The sequence below is a fragment of the Mastigoproctus giganteus genome, chromosome 6 (assembly GCF_048544385.1).
Source record: "Mastigoproctus giganteus isolate SK-2022 chromosome 6, ASM4854438v1, whole genome shotgun sequence".
Classification (NCBI taxonomy): Eukaryota; Metazoa; Arthropoda; class Arachnida; order Uropygi; family Thelyphonidae; genus Mastigoproctus; species Mastigoproctus giganteus.
In genome coordinates this window covers 229,179,320-229,205,135 of record NC_143580.1, presented here as the reverse complement: position 1 = coordinate 229,205,135, position 25,816 = coordinate 229,179,320, and the positions used below count along the sequence as shown (strand labels likewise).

The window sequence follows — 25,816 nt, the reverse complement described above, 5'->3', positions numbered from 1 at the left end:
TAATGTTAGAAGGTCAAATCAGAAATATTCAGAGAATTAATTTGTGTAAAAAAAATTCAGTAATTATGGGATTTGTTATTTGTTATTTGGTTTTTAGGAGCATTAGCAACTAAGGCCATATTGCTCTGGGGATATACAGTGGTCATTCCCTGACCTTTCCGCATCCTCCGTATTTGGTGGGCACGGGCTCGAACCCCGGTCTAATCAAGAAGCATGTGCTACGCACTGCTGCTCCTGCCCACCTGGCTACGGAGGCGCCATATGGGATTTGTGCCTTTTTTTAAGAGGATAATGTAAAATTAGTAGTTTGTAAAGTTTTCTGAACCTTTTTTCACAGTATAGCTTAAAAATGAATAAATAAATAAAAAAAATCACACCAAATTTCTTCCAAATGAATTAATTTTGCAAATTTTCCTAACCTAAATGTTTAACTTTATATCATAATAAAACTGTAAAATTAATTTGTAGGGAAGAAACTTAAGTCTATTCAAGACACCTAAATGACAACTATAAATATTACATGTTCAAACTGCATGTGTTGACCTTTGTTATTCTACTCAGAAATATATATATATATATAAAAATTATATATATATATTAGCAGCCAATCAGGATAAAGTGCTTATTTTTAACAGTTCTTTCCTAAATTTCTTTCAAAATTGGATCTTTTTATGGACCCGGGGCACTGTTAGTGATAGCAGACATTTGGTTTATTTGAAAGTAGGGCAATATTAGAATAATTCACTGAAAAGGTGGAGACGGCTCTGCAGATGAGAAATAAGCCCATGCAAAAAGATATTTATCTTCTCAATATAAACTTAAATTTGCATACCAAAAATAGTATAAACAAATGTACTATTCATTTTGTGATATTGGTTGTTGGCATTTTATTCATATTTTTACTTTAGTACAAAACCTTACAGGTGATACTCAAACACTTGGCGTGAACTGCTTTCAAGTGGAGAATAAAAAATTTACAGAAATGAAAACTTACCTGCTCCTGATGGTGGATTAGTGAGTATCATCCTTTGTTCAGTACCCATAAAACAGAGAGTCAACATCCTTAACAAATTTCGGGTTAAATACTTTGCAGTTAGTAGAGGCCCCAAACGATGAGCAAGCCATAACACACTCTCAGCAGCAACATCAGAGATATTCAGATCAACTCCCATTTTATTACAGCTTCTAGGACTCAACATTTCTTTCTTTGTATCTGGATGGGGATCAGAAGGTGCATCAGTCATTTCAGAAGGCTGATCACTTTCACCAGCTGCCCAATGATCCAAATGTGATGGAAGGTTAGGAACAGAACATGAATACATATGTTTCTGATTAGGTTCATTTGGAGACAAACGTGACTCTTCTATATTAGTAGTAGTTTCTTCAAGTAGCATGACTTCATTCTCTCTATCATCGAGCTGTTCTTCAATTTCATCATCTGTTTTCCATTTGTCCTCATCAGCAACATCCAAATAAGGAATATTGTGAACTGGCAGTGATGCTTCTGGGAAATCTTGTCCACTATCCTGGAAATAAACAGCATTTATTTTTAAATATGAATTTTTTTTTTTTTTGCCAATGACCTGAATAAATTAGAAAAATGTAATGTATATAATTTCAGATGAATAAAGAAATATACAATTATAATTTATTAAGCATTTTTTAAATAATTATCCTCATTTTTAAACTATTTTCTGAAAATGACAAACAGGCACTCTTGTGATCTCACAAGTGTGCTTTTGAGATATATCTTTTAGTATTTTTTTTTTTGTGACACTTCTTTTACATTATCCTGTCTTCAAAATCGATACTTTAAACCATTTGAAGCATAATACTCACAAGTGTATTATGGAATATCTCAAATAAAGATTTGATGAGGGGTGTCTTCTCAAGCTTAATCTTAATTTGTGGGGGGAGGCGTTATCAAAGTTTACAGACTAACTGTTGTGAGTTCCTTGAGAAACTGACTATTTTAGACAAAGTGCACTTAAGGTGGTAAATGACTTTCATCAACCGGTGAAATACCACCACTTTGCTTATTGGAGGCTTGAAGTGGTGAAACCCATGTTTAGTCTCTAGAGCAAAGTTTCTGGCATCCCCCTCCCCGCCGACTGGGCTAGCTAGCCGAGTGGGTAAAGTGCCTGCCTAGCAGCCCAAAGGTTGCGGGTTCGAATCCCGCCTCGGGCTTGGATCAAAGTACTGCAAAAACCTTGGGAGGTGCATTATGGCCACAGAAGCCGATGCACCAACAACTACCAAATAAAATTTTAAAAAATCCCCCGTCCCCCCATACTTCTCCTTCAACCCATGCACGGTATTATAGGTTTTGATACCTTTCATGTTTGGGGTTTTCATAAAAAAAAAAAAAAAAAACTGTTGTACAGTACTACACAGATGTGCCCTTTATTAATTTAGAAAAAAAAAAAAAAAACACAAGCTGATTACAACACAACTCAATAATCAGTGAGGTTTACAATACAAAAGGGAACAAAACGTTTTTAGTATGGATTTAGCAATACTTGTTTAAATTATCAATCAGAGAATAGTTAAGTCCTTAAGTAGTTTAAGCAGAAAGTTATGAATAAATTGGTCTGCAGTGTTTATTCAGCTTCCAAAGATTGTCACTCAGAATAAGATCATTGATGATCTGCAAAAGAAATTTTTCATCTTGGGAAGGGAGTATGGGGTGGTGACACACTCAGTCATGTGAATTCACTAGAAATCATAAAAGCAAAAGCTGCCTTGTCCAGAAAGCAGAGAAAAAGAACAGAGACACCCTAGGGTTTCCATTTTAAGTATACTCATTCCAGATACATCTCTTATTATCAAAAATTCTATGTGGGCAGTGATCACAAGCTGATTCATTAGAACAAGATCAAACTGGATCACAATAACACATACGTAGTACTCAATATATTAAAGAAATATTTCTTATCACTCTTTTGTGATATTTCTTATCACTCTTTTGTGATATTTCTTATCACTCTTTTGTGAAAGAAATATGAAATATTTCTTTCAATATATATATATATATATTGAAAATGAAATGCACTAGGCATAATCCTTACAGGTTTTGGTAATTAACTATATAGTATTGGTGTAAATACACCATAGTTAACCCATAAACTTGAGCTACGTATGTAGCGTAAAGGGCATCGTTTTAATTGTATCTCATAATGTGGTTAATTACCAAAACCCATAAGGATTATTCCTAGTGCATTTCATTTTCAAAATACTTTACCACCACACCCTTTTCGCATCTCTCATATTGTGGATATAACCTAGCAACTGAGATGGGGTGTTGTATTACCTGGGTACCTGCCCGCCCACTGATGATGAAGCCCAATAGCTTCGAAACGATCGTCGGGGTGGTGGTACCGCTGAAAATAAATAACAGTAGTCTTCTCTACTAGAGAAGTGTTATTTATTTGAAGTAATGCAATAGTAGCTATCTCGTTGTGAAGGCAACCACATTATGAGATACAATTAAAACGATGCCCTTTACGCTACATACGTAGCTCAAGTTTATGGGTTAACTATGGTGTATTTACATCGATACTATATAGTTAATATATATATATATATATATATATGTGTGTGTGTGTGTATGTATGTATGTATGTTGATTTGACCTGTTTAAGAAACATTAAAAACCTTTAAATACTGGATAAATACAAATCAGATTCTGAATACAATCATTAATCTTTGAGACTGTGATGTGATGAGAAAAGCAACTGTTAAAAAACATGAACATAGGAAAAGTCTCAATGTTGTTCAGAGCAGACACTTGGCACTATACTGCAATCTCAGAACAGGAATAACAATAAAGGACAATTAGATAGCAGAAGATGGATGAATTTTAACAGGGATCTAGCAATATAAAAATAGTCTTGATTGAAGTAGCATAATTAGCACAATGATGGAAGTGAAGTCAAAAACAGAGGCTGTATTGAAGAAAATAGTATGGAGTTTTTGTTTTTCCTTGTTATGTTTTAAACACATGTGGTGAATAACATTGTGAGACAGGCAATGGCAGAGTGTCAGGATAGGCCACAGTGACCTCTAAAATGTGAAACAACAGAACCTTGAGTACCACTTTTAAGGCACATAGGTGATGGGATAAAAGTTTTTCTCAGGACTGTTGCCCCGTGCCTTAGGAATGGGAACGATTCTGCAGACCAACCATAAATCTGGGACAAAAATTGACTGAAAGGCAGGGTTAAGAAGCATCACTAAGTTTCTAAAAAATAAAAACTGCTGAATTTGCAACTTTTAATAATATTAAGATGTTATTGAAAGTTGCAAAATTTAAGAATATACTCAGACCAGAATTGTAGGTCAATGTTATCTTGTAAGTTAGCGTTATGCCCAAGAAGAGTCTCTCTCTCTCTCTCTCTCTTTTTTTTTTTTTTTTTTAATATATATATATCACGAAGTACACAGTCTGATAAAAATAGCACTGAAAAAAAAACTGCTTCTAGCCTCTGAGAATAACTGGTAGGAGACTATGGATAGAATTTTTTAAAAAGATAATGAACACTGCTTGTTTTCTCAAAATCAACAGATAGTACAGGATTTTACCATGGTCTTGATCCCACAGTATGTATCTAAATATAAAACTGTGACATTATTCCAATGATGAACCAGAAAAGAACTTCTTCAATTGGAAGGGATGATAAAATTGACTAGGGAAAAATACAAATAGGAGTTTATTCATTACTTTATTTATTTATTTAGATAAAATATATATATATATATATCCGATAATTCAAAATAAATCAAAATAAAATAAAACATAAGCCAGTAGTATGGCAAAAACTGTAGAGTGAAAATTAACATAAAAATAACGTAAAGTAAACCAGCAGGGAGGGGGAAGTAAAGGTAATAAGACATAAACAGTAGCCGATAATCAAATATGTACATAATCAAATATGTACATATCACATATTACATATTTCTATTCTATTCTATTCTATTCTACATTTCTAGAAGTGTGTTCTATCAGCCAATTTCCGTGTTTGGGCTAAAGCATCCAGAATAACTCTATGGGGAAACCCTATGCCTTCTACCCAAGTATTTCTTTCCCCTTTCCATTGTCTTTCCTGCAAAAATGAAGGAATTCATTCATAATTACTCACAATCCTGAAAGTCAAGATACATTAAACACCAATTTATAATTAATAGGAGACAATTAAAACCAAAGTAATTATAATAAAAATTTTTACAAGCAGCTATTGCATTTTACATATAGCAATTTGTTTAATCTTGTGCATATGATATATGCACAAGATTAAACAAAGAATTTTTAAATGTATGTGACCTTCAGTACTTGTCTAGCTTTGTCCAGCATTTTTGCCTTCATTGTTCTCCCTTTTAACCTCAATTATCTGACAGTCCTATGATTTTAGAAAAAGATATTACTGCAAAGCAGGGGAAAAAAAAAGATATAATTCCACACAACCATGATCAAATTTTGCAACTGTAAATTACATACTTTTTTCAGCTGTATTTAGATAGTGAATATTTTCTGTCTAACACCATCAACTGTTCTAAAGTCACAACCAGCCTGTCACTGTTTCCTGTAGTGTAATTAGCAAGAAGTTTGCACTTACAAAGTTTATCAACAGCAACAACACAAAAAATTCAGAAATGATACCAATTTTTTGTTTGAATTACAAGTTTTAATACTTGTAATTCAGACAAAAAATTGGTAACATTTCTGAATTTTTTGTGTACATAGTATCTCAAATATCTCAGCACATAATATCTCAAAATATGGATACTCTCTCTCTCTTTAGAAGATACTTACAATAATACATAATAAACAACTCAGCACTTGTTTTAGTTTACACCTCGTATACTGTGCATACAGCTGCATAACTCGTATGGTAGCAAAAATAAAATGTAGCAATCTTATTAACATGTGGGAGAAATTTACTGAATTCCTCCACACACAATAATTATCTTTCTCCTATTGACTAAATTAATATGTTAAATGTCTATTCATGAATGTCTACTACAAAGAAATTAAAACATTATTAATATTTTAACTCATTACAATAATTCAACACAGTATTAAGAGTATCTGCTAAAAAATTCTCCTAATTATTTTTGTATAAATTTTACACAAGCAAAACTTTATTTTCATATGACTTAAGATTCATACCTTTAAAACACAGATGAAACTGAATGCTAACCTTAAAAATGTAATTAGAAAATAAAATTTTTAATCGAAATCCAAATGTAAATTATTATCAATACATAATATCACAAAAATAGTTCCCAATAAACATGACAGTATATAAAATCATTCCTGTGATACAGATTTTATTTATGTCAGTCCTGAATAAAGAATACTTCACTTTCCAGCTGGAAAGGGAAGTATTCCTCATTCAGGAATACTGTCCTCATCTAAGGATGGTTGTAAATTATTTTTGTGATGCTAGATAAGAGAGATAGATAACTTTTTTGTTTATACTGCAGGAAAACTACACATGGTAAAAGGATTTCATAAGATAGAGGTTACAAGAATTTTGCAATATAACATGGATTCACACATGTGGTGTGTAGAACTTTGTTTTCCTTAACCACTCATCTGCAGTTGTTTAGTCAAGCAGTTAAGAAAAAGACAGTCAGATTTTTGTCCATTATAGTACCTTACTCCTCTGTATTTCCCATTTGACCATTTAGATCTCTAAGTAACAAGATTCACCATCTCATCCAACAGTTATTTAAAACAACTCATAAAATTTTGTCTCTGACTTCTGTAACCACATTTTCTTTCAATCCATATGTAGTGAAGGGTATTTCTTCTTTATTTTTTTTCCCAAATATTAACAATCATTTATCTATAATTGTACTGATACCAGTCCTTGATGGTAACAGTCCAATCAGTATGCACTCCCACTCCTGCTAGTTCTTGGTGTGCTCTACAACACAAAAAATATAAAACCCTGGTTTGTTTTTTTTTTTGTGGCCTTTTATCATCATATCTTATTGCCAGCTACCCTATTTAGTTTCCTTTATTTGTCTGACTAATTCTATTTCTTTTCCATTAATGTTTCATGTTCCTTTCAACGTGCAAACTTTAATTTTCTATCCATGATTTCTATCCAGTTCACTTTCTTATTCTTCTTACAATTTGAAATTTGTCAAACAAGAATTGGCCTACCATGCAGGATAGGGCAACTTTTTTTCAAAGCTCATGTGCACTGCCAAATTGATCAAGAATGAAGGTGACTGCACCCTACATTTATTAAGACTGATGCCTTCTCATTCTGATTTCATCCAAAGTGTGTTTCCCCCCCCCCCCCAGTCAGTGCAACAAAACCTTTGGGTTCCTTGCACTATATTTGACAGATGGAATAGGACCACGGTATGTCTGCCAGGGGCAAAAGTTGATGACGTCGTAAAGCAGATATCATCTTTTAAGGGCACAAAAGGTGATATCGTTGTACACACTGGCACTAATGACATTAAGTGTAGGAGATCTGCAGATTTACTAAGCAAGTACAGGTCAATGCTGAAAAAAAAAAAAAAGTCACGAGTTTGGGTTAAATTTGAAAGTGTCTGCAATCCTGCTCAGACACGATAGGAGGGAGTATATGATGAGAGCTTTGCCAATCAATTCGGCCCTGGAGATATTGTGCAAGGCTCATGGTGTAGAATTTTTCTCAGTGTGGTCTCTGCTTGCAGACAGGAGGGACTGCATCTACAGGGATGGAATACACTTAAATAGAAGGGGTGCAAGAATATTTGCTGAAGCTATCGAAGCAATGTTAGGTGGGTCAGAAAACTGCTAGCTTGGGGGATTCACAGACTAATAGGTTAACAGTAGCTACAGGCAGAGGTGAAAATGATTCTTGCACCGCATCTATTGCAATGAGCAGCAGCCTAGAGAGTATGCTGTTGGGGTTTTCAAGACCTTCTGGGAGTCATCGTGAAACAAGTAAATACATGGACTGTGTTAGAGTAACTAAGAGTAAGAACAGGTGCATGTACGCCAATGCTAAGAGTATAGTAAACAAATTTGATGAATTTGAAGTGCTGGTTAAGACATCCAAGACGGATATTGTTGGGATATCAGAGACTTGGTGCCACTCAGATATAAAGGATGCAGAATTGCATCCTTTATATCTGAGTGGGATTATGTTGTTAGTTAAGAAACACACAAAATCTAAGGAAGTGCTTCCGGTTGACATAGATGGACAGTGCAATGCTGAGTCAGTTTGGTGTGACATTGGGAAAGCAAAAATGAGGGTAGGAGTTTGTTATAGGCCTAATGACTCTGATGAGTACAAAAAACAATTATACAGAGAAATAGAGTGAGCGAGTAAATCAGTGTCTTATAATGGGGGATTTTAACTTTCCAGATATAGACTGGAACATGAGAGTTGGTCACTCACACACTAGCAAGGTTTTTGTGGATTTTTGAATGACTGTTTTCTACAGCAATATGTTAGAGAGGCGACAAGACGGAGTAACACTCTTGATTTATCAGCAGTGATTACTGATGCATTAAGAACTTACAGACAAAGCAACCACTAGGTAGCAGTGATCACAGTGTACTGATGTGGGATTTACTTAAAGATGTAAACTACCATCAGGGGTAAAGGGAAGGGTTTCTACTTTCATAAAGGTGATTATGGTGGTCTCAGAGATTTTTTAGGTTCTATACAGTGGGACCAACTGATGATGTTACCAACAGCAAATTCTAAATGGGAAGCATTCCAGGAAGTAATCTTGGAAGCTACTAGGCTTTTTGTTCCAACTAAGAAATACTGCGCTAAGTTCAGGCCCAAATAGAAGTCATATGAATTAATGAGACTCATGACAGAGAAGAAAAATGGATGGGATGCACATAAATTTTTAAGCAACACAGAAGTCTATGGTAGATACAAGCTAGTCGCCCTCAGCGACTAGCTTGGCAGGGTTGTTAATGACAGTAATGGCAGTGTGCTACTGCAACAGGATCTAGATAATTTTGGCAGATGGGCTAAGAAGTGGCAACTGAAGTTTAACCTTGACAAATGCAAAGTATATGGGTATATACAAGGGCATATGGGTAGAAGTAACCCAAGAGAAACGTACCAACAAACAAGAAAGGTACTACACTTAAAGTGGTAGAAAATGAAAAAGACCTGGGAGTAATTGTGCAGTCAGATATGAAGTTTTCTGAGCAATGCAGAGAGGCTGCAAGAGCATGTCATGGGGTTTTGTCAACGATATGGTGGGGAGTATACATTGGTTCGTTATTTTACATTTCAGACAAATTGGGATATTGCTCCTCAGTATGTGACTATATTTCCTGAATGCTATCTATCCAAAATTTATTCTTCTCTTGACTTAAAGCCATTTATCATTATTACAGCTAATGACTTGTCCCAGATAAGTATATGACTCCACATTTTCAATTACTGCTCCTTCAATCATTATATCCCTTTCTGTGGCATACTTGTTCATCATTACTTTTGTTTTAGCCATATTCACCTTTAGTCAAAAATCTTTACTAACTCTGCATAACTGATTAAGATTTTTTTCCCTCTAATTCTTTGGGATTGTGTCTTATGACCACAATGTCATCTGCAAATCGTAAATGGTTTAGGTACTCTCCATTCACATTGACTCCTTTCTGCAACCAGTGTAATCTTCTGAAAGCTTCCTCAAGGGCAGCAGTAAACAACTTTGGAGATATTGTGTCTCCTTGTTGAACTCCTTTCTCAATTTTAAATTTACTACTGTCTTTGTCTAATCTAATAAAGGAGGTAGCATTCTCATATATTTCCTTCAAAATCATAACATATGGGGTATCTATGCCTTGTGTTTCCAGTGCCTGAAACATTGCCTTATGCTGTATGGAGTCAAATGCCAGGCATAATGGCATTTGTGGATTATGAAAATTTTATATTCATTTGCTTTCTCCATTAGCTGTAACATTACGTGAAGGTGATCCATAGTTGAAAATCATGCCCTAAAGCAAGCTTGCTCTTTCGGTTGATTCTCATAAAGTATTCTTTCTAATATATTAGTAATGATCCTTGTGAACAACTTGTAGATGAGGGATAACAAGCTAATTGGTCTATAATTTCCAATTTCAGGCAGTGCTTTGCCTGATCTTGATTATACGAGGCATTCGAGGTGAGCAGGCACGTTTCGTCAGGGCTCCTCAGTTAAGTGGTTTGGATTACTGTTGATTATTGCTTTTAAATATTTGATTTATTTAGTATATTGTTGGATTATTTTGTTATAGGTTTCCCTGTAACAGTTTGATTTTTATAATATTATAGATATCATTTTTTAAAGTTAATTTTCATTGATATTTGGCTAATTTTATAATGGTAATTATGAAATCTGCTTTAAACACATCACAGGGTATCGTGAGTCACATGGAAATAGCCGATGGCGTAAATCGCCACGATTTAATCCGTTGTGGAACCTGTGGAATTTTTCCAAGGTCGACCTGGTGACTAATCATAGCTGGGGATTCTTTTCTTTGTGATCAATGTATGGAGTGCACCGATCTTAAATTACAATTTGGTGCACTGATAGAACAATCTGAGTCACTGAAAAAACGGGTGCTTGCCCTCGAGAATAATGCATCTGGGACCTTGTCAGGGACTCAAGACTCCAACAATCTACCAAGTGATGCACTCCCGATTCGGGCCTCAAAACAGAAAAACCAAGTGCAAACTACTCTGGTTCAAAAGGACTGTTTTATTAGGAGACTCTATTGTCAGGGAAACGGGGAATATTTTTTGTAATAAAGATAGGTGGTTCTACTCCACCTATCTTTTTTGTAATAAAGATAGGTGGAGTAGAACCAGTGTATGTCTACGGGATCAACTATTAATGATGTCACCAACAGATTGTCAGATTTTAAGGGGGGGTAAAGAGAATATTATTATTCATGTGTGGACTAACGACATTAAACATACACGATTTGACGATTTGTTGGAAAAATACAGAACCATGCTGAGGATATGCCACGAGCTAGGCCACAATGTCTATGTGTCTACAATTCTGCCCAGACACGACAGGAAGGATTATATGTTAAAAGCCTTGTGGATTAACTCAACTTGGATTAACTTGAAGGACTCTGCAGAGCTTTAGGGGGGAAATTTCTATCAGCATGGCACACACTTGTAGGTAGAAAGAATTTGTTTTGTAGAGACGGGATACACTTAAACAAAGGTGGTGCAAAAGTTTTTGCCAGTATTATTGAGGATACGTTAAAGGTTCTGGGAAACTGCTAGTTAGGGGAGGATGTGGGTAATACTGACATAAGATTATCTGATAATATTGGTCAAAGTAACTCTTGCACATACCTTAAGAGTTCTTATCTATTACCCCAACTGGACATTATCTATATGTTCTGGGGGCAGAAACATTTCAAGTGAGCGGGTAGCTAATGCCAGGGAAGCGAGCCTAAAAAATTTCAAGGGTTGTGTTAGGGTTGTTTAATATACAAGAACAGTAAGTCTTAGTTGTTTATATAGTAATGTTAGAAGTGTCGTCAATAAAATGAGCAAATTCGAAATGCTGGTTAAAACAAGTAAAGCGGACATAATAGGATTTACGGAGACATGGTGCCACCCGGAAATTGGGGATGATGAGTTTCAGTATGGCTTGTATAATGTATTTAGGAAGGATAGGGTAGATAGAAGGGATGGTGGGGTAATGCTTCTTATCAGAAGCAGCCTGAGTACGACGATAGCTTTCCCGGATTCAGACGTTTCACATGCAGGTATAGAATCTGTATGGTGTGAGATAGTTGGAAACAAAGGTATAATATGCGAGTAGGAGTAATCTACAGACCAGGTGATTGTGAAGATAATGACAAAAGCCTCTATATGCAAAATGGAATGGGCAAGTAAGCGTCAATGTCTTATTATGGATGATTTCAATTTGCCTCTAATTGAAGTATTGGAATAAATGGAAAGGAAACTCGACATGGGGAACAAAATTTTTAAATCAACTAGATGACTGTTATTTGTATCAACATGTCAGGGAAAGTACTACAGAAAAGAATATCCTAGACCTCATCATCACCCATGAATCAGATGACATAACAGGGCTGACAGTAGAGGAACCAGTAGCAGGAAGTGATCACGGAGTTCTATGGTGGATGATGATGAGAGAGGTAGCAGTAGTAAAAGGCAAAGGAATGGGCTTTAATTTCAGAAAAGGAAATTATGATGCCTTAAGGTACTACATGGCCTCTATTAACTGGGTAGATATCGCACAGAGAATGAATACAATTGAACTGTGGTATGCTTTTAAAACATTAATCACAGATGCCTTGAATGCGTATTTACCATTAAAAAATACTCCACGAGGAGGGTTCCAAGTTGGATGAATAGTGAAGTTGCCACATTACTTGAGCAGAAAAAGGTGGCATAGAAAGGTTACAGAGCAATAAAAAGTACTGAAGCCTATAACAGCTACAAGATGATCTGTAATAGAGCCACAGAAAAAGTTCGACAAGCAAAGGCAGTTTATGAGAAATCACTAGCAAACAGAGCAAAGAGGGGGGATAAGGAATTGTTCACATATATAAATGCCAAGAGGAGCAGCAAACCAGATGGGACCTTTACGCAAGGGGAAAGGGGATAGTATTAAATACACCAGCTGCCGTTGCAGATGAACTCAACAGTTATTTTGTATCGATATATTTACAAATGAAAAACCTTTTGTGGCAATGGGAAATTGTGGGAGCGAAGTTGAAAAATATGTAATTAATGATATTGAAATTTTGCAAGATTATTTAATGAAAAAACTTTCGAGCCTACAGACCAGTAAGGCTCCTGGAGTTGATGGAATATACCCTATAATCTTAAGGGAGGCGGCAAGTGAGTGCATTAAACCATTGAGGCTAATTATGCGAGCATCACTAGAATCTGGTGAAATTCCGTTGGATTGGAAAAGTGCCAATGTATCTCCTCTACATAAGGGTGGCTTTAAGAGTGAAGTGGGAAATTATCGACTTGTTAGTCTGACTTCAGTGGTAGTGAAAATCATGGAGGCAAGGACCAAGGGTGGAATTCAGGATCATTTGGATAGAATTGAAATTCTTAAGGATACTCAGCATGGTTTTGTAAAGGGAAAATCATGCTTAACAAATCTGGTTCGCTATTTTGAAAGGGTCACTCATGAGGTGGATTTAGGGAATAATTTTGACATTGTTTATTTAGATTTCAGCAAAGCTTTTGACTCAGTCCCACATGAGCAGTTGTTTACAAGCTGGAACAGGTTGGAATCACTGGGAATATCCTTAGATGGATAGCAGGATGGCTTCAGGGCAGGAGGCAAAGGGTTGTGATAAATGGCTATTCCTCAGATTGGGTTGATGTAAGAAGTGGGGTTCCCCAAGGATCAGTATTAGGACCACAGTTGTTTTTAATTTTCATAAACGACATCGACGAGGGGATAGAGGGCGTGATGTCTAAATTTGCAGATGATGTTAAGATTGGTAGAGTAGTTAATGATCACTGTCAAGCTAAGCTTCTTCAGAGAGACCTAGATAGACTTCAGGAATGGTCAGAGAAATGGCAGCTATGCTTTAATCCAACAAAGTGTAAGGTATTACACCTGGGAAACAGTAATCCCAAAATAACTTATTCACTTGGTAGAGTTCAACTAAACCCAGTACTGGATGAAAGGGACCTGGGTGTTAAAATACGGTCAGACATGCAATTCTCTGAGCATTGTAAACAATGTCTGACCTGATAATATTGCAAGGAAGGCCCATGGTGTCCTATCAATGATCTATTGAACTTTTGCAAATAGAGATAGGGACGTGATAATACCATTATAAAAGGCTTTTGTTAGGCCACACTTGGAATATTGTGTTCAAGTATGGAGACTGCACCTAAAGAAAGACATCGAGCTTCTTGAAATGGTGCAAAGACGGGTAACTCACCTGATGAGATTGGCAAAAGGGCATCCTTATGAAGAAAGACTTCGAATATGTGGGTTGCAGAGTTTGGAAACTAGACACCTCAGAGGAGATTTGATTGAGGTGTTTAAGGCTCTGAGAGGCATCAATAAAATGAATGAGGATGAAATCTTCAAGATTATAAATGATGCTAGAACTAGGGAACATAAATTCAAGTTACGGGGGGAAATGTTTAGATTGGACTGCAGGAAGTTTTATTTTAGCCAGCAAGTTATAATTTACTGGAATAAGTTGCCTACATGGGTGGTAGATCCTGACAGTTTGGAGAAATTCAAAGGTCATCTGGATAGTACCTTCGGGTGAGGGAAGCGCATAGGATGATAGGTTTAATTTCCTTTTCTTTTATTAATTATTATTATTATTTTTTTTTTATCATTGTTTTATTCGGGTTTTTTTTTTTTTTTTTGGCTAGTGCAGCATAAGCCATAGGCTTTCTTGCACCATGCGGCCATTACTAATACTATTTCAGATTTATCACATTTCTTATGCAGGAAAACTATGATTGCATTATTCCACACCTTTTCTAATGCATTTTGTGAAGAGTTTTGCCAGTTTTTGTGTCATGTCGCTTCCTCCCAATTTTAATAACTCTACAATAACTTCACTCCCCCCCACCCCAGGCTTTCTGATTCTCTCGTTTAGTATTAGTATTAGTAACGGCCGCATGGTGCAAGAAAGCCTATGGCTTATGCTGCACCAGCCAAAAAAAAAAAAAAAAAAAAAATCCGAACAAAACAATGATAAAAACAAAAAAAAAATAAAACAAAATAAAATAAAATAAATAACTAAATAATAATAATTAAAAAAAAAAAAAAAAAAGGAAATTAAACCTATCATCCTATGCGCTTCCCTTACCCGAAAGTACTATCCAGATGACCTTTGAATTTCCCCAAACTGTCGGCCTATACCACCCATGAAGGCAACTTATTTCAGTAATTTATAACTCGCTGACTAAAATAAAACTTCCTGCAGTCCAATCTAAATATTTCCCCCCGTAACTTGAATTTATGTCCCCTAGTTCTAGCATCATTTATAATCTTACACCTCAATCAAATCTCCTGTAAGGTGTCTAGTTTCCAAACTCTGCAACCCACATATTTCAAGTCTTTCTTCATAAGGACGCCCTTTTGCCGATCTCACCAGGCGAGTTACCATTCTTTGCACCCTTTCAAGAAGCTCGATGTCTTTCTTTCTTTAGGTGCGGGCTCCATACTTGAACACAGTATTCCAAGTGTGGTCTAACATAAGCCTTATATAATGGGATTATCACATCCCTATCTCTACTTGCAAAAGTTCGATAGATCATCGATAGGACACCATGGGCCTTCCTTGCAACCTGTTTACAATGCTCAGAGAATTTCATGTCTGACCGTTATCGTAACACCCAAGTCCCTTTCCTCCAGTACTGGGTTTAGTTGAACGCCACCAAGTGAATAAGTTTTTTTTGGATTACTGTTTCCCAGGTGTAATACCTTACACTTTGTTGGATTAAAGCACAGCTGCCATTTTTCTGACCATTCCTGAAGTCTATCTAGGTCTCTCTGAAGAAGCTCAGCTTGACAGTGATCATTAACTACTCTACCAATTTTAACATCATCTGCAAATTTAGACATCACGCCCTCTATCCCTTCATCAATGTCGTTTATGAAAATTAAAAACAACAGGGGTCCTAATACTGATCCTTGGGGAACCCCACTTCTTACATCAACCCAATCTGAGGAATAGCCATTTATCACAACCCTCTGCCTCCTGCCCTGAAGCCATCCTTCTATCCATCTAAGGATTTTCCCAGTGATTCCAACCTGTTCCAGCTTATAAAGCAACAGCTCATGTGGGACTGAGTCAAAAGCTTTGCTGAAATCTAAATAAACAATGTCAAAATTATTCCCTAAATCCAGCTCGTGAGTGACCCTTTCAAAATAGCGAACCAGGTTTGTTAAGCATGATTTTCCCTTTACAAAACCATGCTGAGTATCCTTAAGAATTTCAATTCTATCCAAATGATCCTGAATTCCACCCTTGGTCATTGCCTCCATGATTTTCCCTACTACTGAAGTCAGACTGACAGGTCGATAATTTCCAACTTCACTTTTAGAGCCACCCTTATGTATGGGAGATACATTTGCACTTTTCCAATCCAAGGGAATCTCCCCAGAGTCTAGTGATGCTCACATAAATAGCCTCAATGGTTCAATGCATTCGCTTGCCGCCTCTCTTAAGATTATAGGGTATATTCCATCAACTCCAGGAGCCTTACTGGTCTGTAGGCTCGAAAGTGTTTTCATTAAATAATCTTGCGAAATTTCAATATCATTAATTACATATTTTTTAACTTCGCTCCCACAATTTCCCATTGCCAAATATCAATGCAAAATAACTGTTGAGTTCATCTGCAACGGCAGCTGGTGTATTTATTACTATCCCCTTTCCCTTACGTAAAGGTCCGATCTGGTTTGTCCTGCTCTTCTTGGCATTTATATATGTGAAGAATTCTTTATCCCCCCCTCTTTGCTCTGTTTGCTAGTGATTTCTCATAAACTTCCTTTGCCTGTCGAACCTTTTCTGTGGCTCTATTACACATCACCTTGTAGCTGTTATAGGCTTCAGTACTTTTTATTGCTCTGTAACCTTTCCATGCCACCTTTTTCTGCTCAAGTAATAAGGCAACTTCACTATTCATCCAACTTGGAACCCTTCTCGTGGAGTATTTTTTTAATTGTATATACGCATTCAAGGCATCTGTGATTAATGTTTTAAAATCGTACCACAGTTCAATTGTATTCATTCTCTGCGCGATATCTACCCAGTTAATAGAGGCCATGTAGTACCTTAAGGCATCATAATTTCCTTTTCTGAAATTAAAACCCATTCCTTTGCCTTTTACTTCTGCTACCTCTCTCGTCATCATCCACCGTAGAACTCCGTGATCACTTCCTGCTACTGGTTCCTCTACTGTCAGCCCTGTTATGCCATCTGATTCATGTGTGATGATGAGGTCTAGGATATTCTTTTCTGTAGTACTTTCCCTGACATGTTGATACAAATAACAGTCATCTAGTTGATTTAAAAATTTTGTTCCCCATGTCGAGTTTCCTTCCCATTTACTCCAATCAATTAGAGGCAAATTGAAATCACCCATAATAAGACATTGACGCTTACTTGCCCATTCCATTTGCATGTAGAGGCTTTTGTCATAATCTTCACAATCACCTGGTCTGTAGATTACTCCTACTCGCATTATACCTTTGTTTCCAACTATCTCACACCATACAGACTCTATACCAGCATGTGAAATGTCTGAATCCGGGAAAGCTATCGTCGCACTCAGGCTGCTTCTGAGAAGAAGCATTACCCCACCACCCCTTCTATATAACCTATCCTTCCTAAATACATTATACAAGCCGTACTGAAACTCATCATCCCCAATTTCAGGGTAGCACCATGTCTCTGTAAGCCCTATTATGTCCGCGTTACTTGTTTTAACCAGCAGTTCGAATTCGCTCATTTTATTGACGACACTTCTAACGTTACTGTATAATCAATTAAGATTTACTGTTCTTGTATATTTAACAACCCTAACACAACCCTCGAAGTTTTTTAGGCTCTCTTCCCTGATATTAGCTACCCGCTCACGTGAAACGTTTCTTCCCCCAGAACATCTAGATAATACATCCAGTTGGGGTAACAGATAAGAACACTTAAGGTATGTGCAAGAGTTACTTTGACCAATATTATCAGATAAACGCATGTCAGTATAACCCACATCCCCCCTAACTAGCAGTTTCCCTGAACCTTTAAGGTATCCTCAATAATACTGGCAAAAACTTTTGCACCACCTTTGTTTAAGTGTATCCCGTCTCTACAAAACAAATTCCTTCTACCTACAAGTGTGGGCCATGCTGATAGAAATTTACCCCCTAAAGCCTTGCAGATTCCTTCAAGTCTTGAGTTAATCCACAAGGCTCTTAACATATAATCCCTCCTATCATGTCTGGGCAGAATTGCAGACACATAGACATTATGGCCTAGCTCGCGACATTTCCTCAGCATGGTCCTGTATTTTTCCAACAAATCGTCAGATCGTGTACATTTAATATCATTTGTCCCCACATGAATAATAATATTTTCTTTACCCCCTTTAAAATCTGACAATCTGTTGGTGACATCATCAATAGTTGCTCCCGGCAGACATACCCTGGTTCTGCTCCACCTATCCTTATTACAAAAAATATTCCCCGTTTCCCTGACAATGGAGTCTCCTAATAAAACAATGTCCTTTTTAACCAGAGTAGTTTGCACTTGGTTTTTCTGTTTTGAGGCTCGAATCAGGTGTGCATCACTTGGTAGATTGCTGGAGTTTTGAGTCCCTGACGAGCTCCCAGATGCATTATTTTCGAGGGCAAGCACTCGTTTTTTCAGGGACTCAAATTGTTCCATCAGTGCACCAAATTGTAATTTAAGATCGGTGCACTCCTTACATCGATCACAAAGAAAAGAATCCCCAGGTGAGGTAGGATTAGTCACCAGGTCGACCTTGGAAAACATTCCACAGGTTCCACAACGGATTAAATCATTACTCACCCGTAAATCGCCATCAGCTATTTCCGTGTGAGTCACGATACCCTGTGACGTGTTTAAGGCAGATCTCGTAACTACCATTATAAAATTAAATAAATATCAATGAAAGTAACTTTAAAAAATTATAAATATAATATTATTAAAATCAAACAGTTACAGGAAAACCTATAACAAAATAATCCAACAATATCTAAATAAATCAAATATTTAAAAGCACTCCAAAAGTAAACCACTTAACTGAGGAGCCCTGTCTAAGCTCGTCCGCTCACCTCGAATGCCAACAGTCGAATTTTTTGCATACATTTTCTTTAATGTATGTTCTACCTCATCAGGAAGGATATCAGGTATTTTGTATGTGTTACTAATTTGCAATCCATTTTCCCCACTGCTAGCGCGTCATTCCCTCGCTAATTGTATAACTCTTTATAGTAGTCTTCTGCTATTTGAATTATGCCTTCGCTGGTATTTATAAGTACACCATCGTTATTCTTCTGTTTCAGTATCATTTGTCTTTCTGTATTACTGCATGGCTGCTGATTTAAATCCTTTGTTTTCCCTTAATGCTTGTTTTACTTTTCTTGTGTTGAATTTTCTTATGTCCTCTTTCTAAGGACTGAGGGCATTTGCTTTGCCTAACTCAGTATACTCAATTTTCTCCTTGTCGGTGTTTTTCTTGCTCTTCATTTGTCGTCTTCAGTAAATCGTGACAAGTGTTTCTTGACTAATTTTTTCTTCTTTGGATTTCTTTTTACCTATAGGTTTCTTGGTCTTGATCACTTGTTATTAATCCATTTGTGCTCTTCCATATCCACTTTCTGTTCACCCTTTTCTTGAAAAAAGTGTTCATTACAGAGAAGCCTTGAGATTCTGCAAATTGCACAAGTGTTTCATCTCTTTCATTTCTTTCACCAATTCCAAAATTTCCTATAGTACCCCTTTCTGCACTGTTTTGTCTCTTTCCAACCTTAGCATTGAAGTTCCCCATAATGATAGTGTAGTGGGTTTTCTGATCATCTAGAAGACTCAATTTCGGTGTACATTTCTTCAACCTCTTCATGGCTTGATGTTGGTGCATAAATCATTATAACCTTTTGCTTGTACCTCTTAGAAATCCTGAGTAGTAGTCTTGACACCCTTGGTGATGCATTTTTGAATTACAAAATGGTGTGTTTTATATCTTTATGGACAGAAACCCAACTCCACCTTCGCTCCTTTCACTGTTTCCATTGGTGTACAGCAGATTTCCACTTTATAAACATATAAGTGATTCATTTCTTCTTCTTGTTTCAGCCAAACCAATGATATTCCAATTCACATTTTCTAATTCCTTTTCCAGCTCTAATGTCCTGTCTTCACTGATGAGCGATCTTACGTTGTAACAGGCCAAGTTCAGTTTCCGTGCATTGCAGCCTGGTCATACCCAGAGATTATTAGCACCCTCTGCTTCCACTCTGATCGTCTCGCTGCCATAAGAGGGTTAATGTTAATTATATTAATGTTATTGTTATTTTTAGGAGCATTAGCAACTAAGGTCATAGAGCCCCGAGGATATGCGGTGGTCATTCTCTGACCTTTCCGCATCCTCCGTATTTGGTAGTCACGGGTTCGAACCCCCGTCTAATCAAGACGCGTGTGCTATGCACTCGTGCTTCTGCCCACTTGGCTACGGAGGTGCCCCATAAGAGGGGGAGTGAAAGCCAATGGGGACTGAGGGCCATTTGATTCATTTTACTGTCATGTGCTGGAAGGTTTGGTCTTTTCCTCTTCACACTGACCAGGTGTCTTGAAGAGAACCACTCTACATGTTTGTTGCCACCTAAGTGACATAACAGGGCTTACCATCGAGAAGGTGTGCATGAGTGGATTTTAGGGAGGCAGGCCAACTTGAATTCTCCTAAATCTTCTGAAATAGAAAGATACTGAATCCATCAGTGTTTTAGACTGATTTTCTGAAAACACACAGAAGGCCTGTTCCCCTCTAAGCCCCTTTATCCCACACTCCACTTTAAAATCTCTTCCTTTATCCAAAACTTGGTTTTCCAATAAATGTTCTAAAGCCATTCAGGAGAAGAATGTTGTATATCGTAATTGGCTTCTTTCCAATTGTTCAGTTTCATTTTCTGCCTACACCAAAGCTCGCAACAATTGTAAAGCAGTTATTAATCTGTCCAAACTAGATTTTGAACAGGTTAAGAGTAGAAAACTTGCTTCTTGCCCTAATGGGCCGAGCATTCTGGTTCTTGCCAAAGCTATTGGCCACAACTTTTGCCCATCTCTGCTCCCACCTCTGTTAAAACCAGATGGTTCTGTTGTCACTTCAACCAAGGATAGCAGGTCAGCTTTACCCTTGGTTAAAGCTGACCTGCTAGCATCCCATTTATCTTCCAACTCATGTATTAATGATCTTGGTAAAACATCTCCCACCATTCTCAACAAGCTCCATTCAATTCCTCCTGTGGTCTTCCGTCAAAAGGATGTGAGAAGGATTTTGAGGAATCTTGATGCTAGGAAAGTTCCAGGTCCTATTGGTATTTCTCCACTTGTTCTCAACCTGTGCTCCTGAACTTACTCCTGTTCTTTGCTGCCTTTTTTCACTTTCTTATTCCAAAGGTGTTTTACCTTCTGCTTGGAAATTTGCTCATATCCAGCCAGTTCTTAAAAGGGGTGACAAATCCCTCCCATCCAATTATCTCCCCATTGCAATTACTTCTACTCTTTCTAAAGTAATCGAGAAATCAATTAACCACCAACTCTTAAACTAATTAGAAACTTTCCATCTGATTAATGATCGCTAGTATGGATTCCATCAGTGTCGATCCACTGGTGATATTCTGGCTTATGTTACCCATTTATGGACAAATTCAATGGAAACGTTCGGTGAAACACAATCAGTTGCTCTAGCCATCTCAAAGGCTTTCGATCGTGTTTGGCATAAAGGTCTTCTAACCAAGCTTCCATCTTATGGTTTGCCAACTGTTTCTTATAATAGGTTATCCAGTTTTCTCTCTGATCGCTCACTGAGGGTGATGGTAGATGGCTCTCTGTCTTCTAACTTCTCCAATAATGCTGGTGTCCTCCAAGTTTCAGTTCTTTCCCCCACTCTTTTTCCTCTTGTATATTAATGACCTTCTTCCATTGACTGTAAATCCTATCCATAGTTTTGCCAATGATAGCACATTGCATTCCACTTTCCATTTTGAGAAACATGCCCTGCTCAATCAGCTTCAACTTCTCAAATACAACTTGGCAAAGGCAACTTAGTTGATTTCAATCCTTGTAAAACTCAGTCTTGTCTTATATCTTGCAAAAAGGATTCTTTTGCTTCTATGCTTATCTTTGGTGACTCCGATTTCTAGGCAAGTTGATATATCTCTTTTGGGGATTACCCTGACTTCTAATCTCTCTCTTGGCACAAGCACATCAAATGTTGCTTCCTCTGCATCTAAAAAACTTGGTTTTCTCTTTCGCTCTCGGCGTTACTTTTCTTCCAAACAACTGTTCACTCTGTACAAATCGCAAATCCACCCTACCATGGAATATTGTCCCACATTTGGGCGGTGCTCCCAAAAAACTCTCTCAGGCTTCTAGATTCCATGCAGAAGAGAGCAGTTAGGTTAATTAATGGCTCATCTTTAACAGTCTCTCCACTTGCTGTCTCATAGACGTACTATTTCTGCTGCATGCCTTTTCTACAGATACTTCCATGAGCACTGTTCTTCTGAATTGGATTCTATAATTCCCACTCTCTCTTTCAAAACAGTCCGAACACGTGCCGCCACCAGCCAACGTCCATTTACTATCCAACTTCAAACTCACAGAACCAACTTTTCATCTTCCTCGTTTATTCATTCAACTGCCGTTTTCTGGAACAACCTCCTTCATATGTATTTCCTGAAATTACAGTCTACAAAAGTTCCAGTCTAATGTCAACAAATATCCTCTGTTTTCTTCTCAATCTCCAACCCAAGCATCGTGGTTGGGGTTTTCATATAAAAAAAAAAAAAAAAAAAAAAAAAAAAAAAGACATTAAGAGAAAGTTGCTATAATGGATAAAAGGATGGTTGAGTGGAAGAAGACAGTGTGTGGTGGTCAATGGGTACTGCTCTTCATGGACTAATGTTATTAGAGGTGTCCCTCAGGGTTCGGTGTTGGGCCCATTGCTGTTTTGTATATTTATCAATGATATTGATGAAGGTATATCAAACTTAATGTCAAAGTTTGCAGATGATACAAAAGTTGGCAGAGTTGCTAATAACAGTAATGGCAGTATGCTGCTGCAACAGGATTTGGAAAAGTTCGGTAGATGGGCTGTGAAGTGGCAATTGAAGTTGAACATTGACAAATGCAAAGTACTGCAAATGGGTAGCAGTAACCCCAGAGAAATGTACCAACTATGTGGTGTTACACTCAGGGTAGTGGAGAATGAAAAAGACCTTGAAGTAATTGTGCAGTCAGATATGAAGTTTTCTGAGCAGTGCAGACAGGCTGCCAGAGTAGGTCATTTGGTCTTGTCAATGATATACAGGAATTTTGCGAGCAGGGATATGGAGGTGATTATCCCCTTTAATAAGGCAATGGTCAGGCCACACTTTGAGTACTGTGTACAGGTCTGGAAGCCTCATTTTAGGAATTATTTAGAGTTTATAATTATTGTATAATTATTAAAGAGTGTATAATTATTTAGATTCTGCCTCTTGGCCAAAGAAAGGCAACAAGACTGATGTGATTCTTTTAATTTAACTTCTCAAGCATGTAAAATCTTGTATTTTTGCAGGATGAAAACTTAGCAACAATTATATGACCCTCCCTGAATCTTAACCATGGTGACAGCTTGGTCAAGGACCTGATAATTAATATTTTTCCAACCCTTCGTTCCATTCATTAATCTTGTTGCTCTTCTCTGTACTCGTTCCAACAGCTCTACATCCTTCTTAAAATGAGGCCTCCAGACCTGTGTACAGTACTCAAGGTGTGGCCTGACCATTGTATAAGGCAATGGTCAGGCCATTGCCTTATACAATGGTCAGTACAGAGAAGGGCAACGAGATTAGTGAATGGAACAAAGGGGTGCTCTTATGAAGAAAGGCTTAAGTTCTGCAAATAGCAGATTCTGGAGACTAGGCACCTGTGAGGCGATCTGAGTGAGGTGTATAAGGCCTCGAATGGTTTGAGCATGCTCAATGCTGATGGGATTCTGCCTCTTGCACAGAATAATCACCTGAGGGGGCACAAATTCAAATCGAGGAAAGACAGATGTAGGATAGATGTGCGGAAGTTTGCTTTTAGCCAGCGGGTAGTTGATTGCTGGAACAAACTTCTATCTGTTGTTGTGGAAGTTGATAACTTAAATAAATTCAAGGCAGAACTAGACAAACATTTGGAATGAATGGATCGGTGAAATGGGAAGGGTTTTTTTTTATTATTTTTTGACTGATGCTGTATAAGCTTGCTTTCTTGCATGATGGCTATTACTATTACTATTATTACCATAAGAGCTACACTAAGTCAAGAAGTACACTTGTTAGTGCTTTTGCCATCAGGTGGGGTGTATTACATAAGCTGTAGGCCCCAAGAAATAAAATTCATGAAAAGAAAAATCACCGAGTTAAGTTCCTTGAATTATCACATAGGCAGCTCACACCACTATGCACTGCATTACACCGTATGCTTTCCACAAGTTGATTTATTTTGAGTAGTGAAAACCACGTACCCCAGAAGGAAATTTTAATTTTTTTTTTTTTTTTTTTGAGACAGATTTTCTTAATAGTAGACAAACAACTCTAGACAAAATTTTTCCACTTATGGCATTTGAATCCATATATTTCCATCTATAAGGCGAGGTCATTACTATCTAACCTATAGCTTACTAGAGTAGAGGCCACAGCAAGAAATCAAGATGGTGGAAATAGTAGCCAGCGGGTAGTTGATTGCTGGAACAAACTTGAAATTGGCATTACTTGAAGCCTTGTCTAGGCTAAGGAATAATAAGACAATATGATTTTGACATTTAAAATTTACAATTAAAAAAGGATGCTCATTTCAAAATTTGGAAAACTCTTTTCCAGATCTGCTAAAGAAAATAAAATGCTAATACACAAAGTACTTTTTTTTATAAAGGGAAAACATTCATTTCAATTAGCAAAGTCACTAATACGTAAATGTAAACTTTCACTGTCACGATATTTCCACTTACATTATACATAAACTTACACTTACATAAACTTCAAATTAAGTTTTTTTTTTTTTTTTTTTTTTGTTAGTTGTTGGCGCATCGGCTTCTGTGGCCATAATGCACCTCCCAAAAGTTTTTGCATTTACTATGATCCAAGCCCGAGGCGGGATTCGAACCCGTGACCTTTGGGTTGCCAGGCAGGCACTTTACCTACTCGGTTAGCCCAGTTGGCTTCAAATTAAGTAATGCAGAATGAAATAACATAACGTCTGACTAAATAGGCAGTTTTTAAATCCAAATCTTTATTTATGGTATATATGTTCAGAGCTAACAATTAATTTTAGGAAAAGATATTTTAAATTGTGAGCTACAATACTGTATCTTAAAGAAGAAATTACAAGCTATATTTTTATGAATAAATCTGTTATTTTGCTGAAATTAATGTAAGTTCTGAACACGAATATTAAAAATAAAGATTTAGATATAAAAACTATGTATTTAGCTCAGAATTCACATAGTATGGGTTTTATTTCATGATACAGATTGCAAATAGCAGTGACTATTTGGATATTATATTTAAGAAAATATTTAATATATAAAAAGAGCTACAATGGCTCAATATTTAGAAAATATATAAGAGATTACCTCAATTCAGCTTTGTAGGATGTCTTCAATACAACACTCTCCAAGTACAACCAACTAAAACCTAACTAACACACTTGAAATAATTTTAATGTATTCCTCACTCATAGTCCATGAACGATACAACACCTTGGGAATGCAGATGAAGGTCCCAACCTGACCCCGAAACATATTAAACCCCTATGGAACCTTGAGTGACAAGACATTATGTCAAACAACAATATAGCATAAGAATAGATTTCAATAATAAACAAAGAAAATATTGTATCCTGAAATCAATTTCTTTGGTAAATTAATGAAAAGTAATTTTTTAATCACTCTATTCTTTGTTAATAGATATATAAATATTTGTGGTAATACTGCAGTTTAGTATGTAATGTCGGTGAATAATATTCAGGTTTACGAGGTAACATATGTGACATTAAAATTTTAATCCGGTTCAAAGGAACTTGCTGAAATAACTTCATTAC

At 36.8% G+C, this 25,816-nt stretch overlaps 1 protein-coding gene across 1 annotated transcript in view; it reads right to left on the bottom strand.

The window, feature by feature from the left end:
* Window positions 1–25,816, bottom strand: part of Wdr81 (WD repeat domain 81) — a 290,101-nt gene that overhangs the window by 126,939 nt on the left and 137,346 nt on the right. Inside the window, exon 16 of the mRNA XM_090376768.1 lies at window positions 995–1,526. Coding sequence (XP_090232894.1) covers window positions 995–1,526 — 532 coding nt within the window. The remainder of the gene's footprint in view (window positions 1–994; window positions 1,527–25,816) is intronic.